The 5,682-nt window shown below is 39.5% G+C and overlaps 1 protein-coding gene across 1 annotated transcript in view; it reads right to left on the bottom strand.

The window, feature by feature from the left end:
- Positions 1-12: 12 nt before the first annotated feature.
- The window catches only part of rab38a (RAB38a, member RAS oncogene family), a 9,266-nt gene continuing 3,596 nt past the window's right edge, over positions 13-5,682 (bottom strand). Inside the window, 3 exon segments of the mRNA XM_035680160.1 lie at positions 13-208; positions 210-307; positions 4,469-4,749. Coding sequence (XP_035536053.1) covers positions 154-208; positions 210-307; positions 4,469-4,749 — 434 coding nt within the window. The 3' untranslated portion in view covers positions 13-153.

Raw genomic sequence — 5,682 nt, 5'->3', positions numbered from 1 at the left:
CCACCCCCACCCAAGCTACCAGGCGGTAAAAGAGTTGGCACCCATGCTTCTTAAAAAATAGCCAAAGTCGTTCTCCCTCTGCCTCCTGCTCACGAACAAACTCAACTTTGTGTTATAATGAGATACAAAAGGACATCCAACTGTCAGGAGCTGTTACTGGGATCTGAAGCAAGAGGAGCATGTCCCCCCTTTGTCCTTCTCTAACTGTTTTGATGGTGTCGGGGACTTCTGACTGGAGCATGTCATTCTCACTGGCAATGATGTGTTTCACCAAGCAGTTTGCTGCTTCGTCGATGTTGATGTTTTCCTGAAAATGAGAGGAAAGAGTGAAGCATAGAAAGAGAGATAGGAGTGTGAAAAGGTGGAGAGAAAAAGAGAGAGGAGGAGGGATAAATCGATTAATGCAAAACATTTTATGAAAGGAATAAAAAAAAGTGCCTCAAGAAAAAGCTGTGAGAGCAGGTGAGTGAGTCAAATAGACCATAACTAAACTGTGTGGATGGATGATTCACCAGCCAGCTGCCATGATGTGAACACAAACACACATACTACAACATTATCCCTCATTTATGCACAAGCACACGGCACTGGAAGAAAACACAATGTGAGGAGTCAATCGTGTGAAATCTTTGAATTAATTATTTAAATAATAGCATTGGATTGTAGGAAATGCAGAATGTAAACAAAAATAGTTTGAAGTTTGTAAAGTATGTCTGCTGTACATATACAATATTAAAAGTTATTCTAAGAATACATGCTCTTGCAGACAATACAATTAATGAAAACTTACTAGTAATCCCCACTTTTACTAAATGTAACTGTAATCTGATAAAAACATTTTCTGTAATTGTAATGGACTACAGTTATGTAGTTGTTCAGCACCGTAGCTATCATGTGGTGCCCAGGTAGGCAGTGTGAACCAGGCTTTGCCAAGAATGTTCTCACAGAAGCAAAAAAAAACCTCAAATTAAAAGCTCAGTAAAATAAAAATACTAGTACAAACAGGGTTTTCTGTGTCTCGGGTGCTTCTAAATTCACAGCAAACTTCCAGAGGGCCAAAGAAGGGCTGGAGCACACTGATTAATCCACAACCTTTTACTGTGCAAAGAGACTAACATTTCAACACTGCTGTGTCTTCATCAGAGTCAAAATGGACAAAGACGTGAGCCTAGAGGCTAGAGCAGGTGTACAATTTTCATGACAGGATTTCAAATCTATTGGATAATGAATCCAAGGGTGGGAGTTGCCAAAAGCAAAAGCACCAAAAGTACAAACTTCAAAAGTGTGTGTTTTCTGTGACAGCTGATGTTAACAGGAGAGAATGAAAGCTGTGTCAACAAAATATAGTTAATGTAATGTTTTAAATAAGCAGCACTAACAACAGAATAATTTATGTCTAATTAAGAGAGAAATAAAGGTTGAAGAGCTGCTCATTCTATTCTATTCATGTTGTAAATTTGAATTTGGTACAACTTTGCATAGCATTTCTTCTATTCTGTGTTTTTATTATGCGCTCATCAAAGGTTATGTTGAGGGTATTTAGCTTTAATTGGATACAGACAGGAAGCAGGGTGCAGAGAGGGGAATGACATGCAACAAAGATCTTACACAACTTGGCCACCAGGAAGCCAATTTGTTAAATTATTAAAGCCAACATTATAAAGCTAAAAGATAACTCTGGCAAACTTGTCTTGCCTGATTTACAGTCTACCCATAAAAATACCAAATGTCCATTCCTGACAGCACCCAAACGATTACAAATACAAAAGATTTAGAGCGACTTGGACCATAGCTGAAATCTGAGTAAACTAGACAAATGTGCCTGGATGTTAAAGTGAGGTTCACACAGGGAGAGCAACAACACAGAGTATTGATAAGAGAGACACACACACGCACACACTTTCTTAATATGTAAAGCGTGATGCAGCAGCAGTAGAAATACTAAATATTCATTAGCTCTAACAGTGTGCTCAGTAGGATGTGACATCTCACACACACACACACACACCATGTTGTGTGCCATGTTTTGATCTATCATATTTACTGTTAGATGTGGAACGAAAGATTCTTCCAAATCAAAATAAAACGCAACAAAAAACACCTTAAGTGCAGAGTGTACCTTCTCTATTCTTCACATCTTTCATATCGTACATTGTTGTGCATGCAGAGAGCGTCCAGTGTTGTTTAAGATAAAAGTTTGAAATAATTCTTCTGGCAGGTTATTTGGCAGTGGGCTCAGAGTACGTCAGACCTCACCCTGATATATTCTGACTCTAACTCATGCAGCTCAAAGGGAAACTGAATGCATTCTTTTGCAAATGACATTGTTTAATATTCATGGTTTATTATTATTTATATTTTCGGTTACAAATATGACATGTCTCGCTGCAAAAATGGCTACACACCTTTTTTTTTTACGAAAACTAACTCCAAACTGGGCTTCAGGCTCTGCAGTGTACTCACATACCAGCTCCCACATAACATGTATGTTTTTTTTAAACCCTCACATGACTGGTTGTGTTGCTTTTAAGTAAGGCTTCTCAATTTCTTTACTGCTTTACTTTCTTGATTTCAATAGCTTAAATCCTCAATCTATCCTAACCAATTATTGTTGATCGTCACTATTTAGTGATTTAGTTACCTCCATCACTTGTTTATTTGTTATTCAGATGAATATCTCATAAACTATTTAACACATTTCATTTAAATTTGGTACAAAGTTAAGAGTTTTAAGAGTTGCCAAGTGTTTTTGGTTTAGACCTAGGAAATTATTATTATTACCTTTTATTTATTTGAATTAATAAATCTTGCACATGTAACAACATGAATGTCAGTTACTTTTGTTTGTAACAGATTCAAATCTGTTGACTATTTTGTATTAACAAAATAACAAAAGACGATTGCACTGCCATAGTAAGGGGACTTTCTGTTGTCATGCTGTTGCAGCTGTTCACCTCCCACAGCTATAGTGCAATGGAACAAAACAAAGCGACAGCGAGTAAAATCAAAAAAAAATTATATACATCTCTGAACTTGAGTGTTTCAATTTTGGTGGGTTTGAATGCAATTTTTGCAGTGTATTTGGAATGCCTTAGGTGTGTGTGTGTGTGTGTCTATGTATGTGTGTGTGTGCACGTCTCGGTCTATTTTCCTGCCTTATCATCCAGCTGTGAGATTCCTGCTCCACATTAGATGCTATAATCAGGACTTGTGCTGGTCTTAGTGTGTTAGTGTGTGGGTGGGTGAATCCTCAGCTCACCTCACTGTCAGAACTCACCACATTCTTTCACTCCTGTCTGCATCAATGAGTCTTGAAATATACTGTACTTTAGTTTGTTCAAGCTTTAAAAGGTATTATGAAGTTTCACATTTGTATTTCATATTTTCTGTTTTTTGTGTGTCTGTGTCTATGTCTTTTTTGTGCCCAATACAGACCATAAAGGTTACATAGCTTTTATGTGCACTTGAATTAGCAACATGCATACAGACATAAATACCGGTAGTAACACATATATAAATATGAAATACTTTAGGTGCCTGTTTAAATAAAACACATGATTTAGATTGGAATATGAACAGTGGCATCTGTTTTTAACTGATCTCCAAAACAATTTTTTTCTTACTTCGGGAAATGTACTGAGCCACTTATTATGGCTGTATCTGCAGTACGTATCAGTTACATTTTTATCTTTGGACCACTAGGCTAACCACCATTTGTCTTTATCCTAACCTAAACTAACAATCTCCTGGCTCCAGCTTCATATTTGAAGGTGGGGTCAGTCATTCTGGAGAATGTCTCATTCCCAAGTAGTCAAATACAGAAGCTTTGGGTTATGGTAAATGGAAGACAAACAAAGTGTCTTGAAGTGTATTTGATGGCCTCTCCAGAATGACTTACCCAACCTTTAACAAACAGACATGAGAGTGGTATCAATCGTCTTATCTAACTCTGGGCAAGGAATCAATTAAACGTTACTTCCAAAAAGCCTCCGCTATTCCTTTAATATCTGTGTAGAAAAGCGTAAGACAGATATCTTCCCTCAACATTCCTGGACATCCTGTTTGGATGATAGAGCACCTGATGCAAGTGCAGCTCACCTGAAACACCTTAGTTCTGCCAAAAACCGAACAGAACTCTGGGGTTTTATTCATATGCAAATACTGACTAGACTCAGTCAACTGACTAGAGTCAGTTAAACTCAGCACTTTTAAAGGATTCCTTCACATCCTGAATGTGCCTCGGTGGTGGCATCTCCACAGGGTAATCAGGTGCTGGGTCTGACACGGTCGAGCTGGTAGGCAGTCAGCTGCTTCTCAAGGACATCTGAACAAGGACACGCCTATAGACACAGGGGCCTGAACCTCAGAGCTCCTGTTAAAGGCTGCGCTTTGTATTCACAGCACCATTCTGCTAGCTACGTTTCTGCTTTGTATTTATGTTTGTGTGTTTGTGTCGCATCTTCCTCACCTTAGCAGAGGTCTCAAACCACCCCACAAAGCCGTTGTCCTGGCAGAACTGCTCCATCTTTATTCCATTATTGGTCAGTACGTCCCGACCCTGGTCACATTTATTAGCCAGAAGCACAGTGGCTACATGTTTCCCATTGGCAAGTGTCAGTTTGGAATCCAGGTCCTCCTTCCATTTGGTGATGGCCTCAAAGGAGGCGGGCCTCGTGATGTCAAACACGATGAAGGCGCCCATGGCCTCGCGGTAGTACACACGGGTCATGTTGCCAAACCTTTCCTGACCTAATAGACACACACAGACAAGGACATACATGTACACACGGAAAGAAAATTACTATCTGTTGGTACCAGTGTAAAGGTGTACAAACGTATACGTATTGATGCACAAAAAGAAATTCATCTTTCTATTCTGTGCCCCTTTACAGGGAGATCAGCCACACACTGCAAAAGATGCAGTGTCACTTCAGCAGCAAACAGACACAGAGGCTTGAATTGGAGTCATCCGGTTTACTCATTTTATCACACCCGTCTCATATGTGCTACCACGCCAGCATTCCCAACATACCTCTTCACCCACTCTCTCAAATACACACACACAAAAATTACATGCATGTTTAAAAAAGTAGCGTAAAAAGAGAGATAAGGTTCCGGATAGAAGCAGGATGGGAGGAGGAGAGAGATGTTTTGTGTGTGCGCTACGCCCTGTGAAACTTGCCTGTAGAAATTCCTGAGAGTAAAATTAATTCGATAAGCCCTGTTGGAATGTTGTACTCACACTAATTTTCCCATCCATACCAAGTATCAAACATTTTACTCTGCGGACTAACCAAACACCTACACTGGCCCTTCCAAAAACAGTTTTCATTGTGGTGAAGAGGAGAGGAGTTAGTATTAATTTACAAGCTGCTGTGTTGAGGAACAATGTTTTGTTCCCCTACTCTCCTGCACAGGTGGATCGAGCACAGGGTCAGTTGCAGACCAGCTGGGGGGTGGGGGTGGGATGTCTTGTTCAAGGACAAAGTGTAAAAGGGGAAGTACCTCTCACATTAAGCAGTATCGTAGTATATTATTACTGTACACCACCATGTTTCCAGCTTTCTGTGTAAGCCAACTCAAACATACTAGTGTCTTTTGGGCAATGACATTATAATGTTGAAATGATGTTTAAAGCCCCACTAAAACATCAGTTTCAGAACTTAAAGGTCCAGTGTGTAA

Source organism: Morone saxatilis, unplaced genomic scaffold, assembly GCF_004916995.1.
Source record: "Morone saxatilis isolate NCDOM2014 unplaced genomic scaffold, NCSU_SB_2.0 Contig8, whole genome shotgun sequence".
NCBI classification, from domain to species: domain Eukaryota; kingdom Metazoa; phylum Chordata; class Actinopteri; family Moronidae; genus Morone; species Morone saxatilis.
Note: the sequence above shows the minus strand (reverse complement) of the source record. Positions and strands in the feature narration are given on the sequence as shown.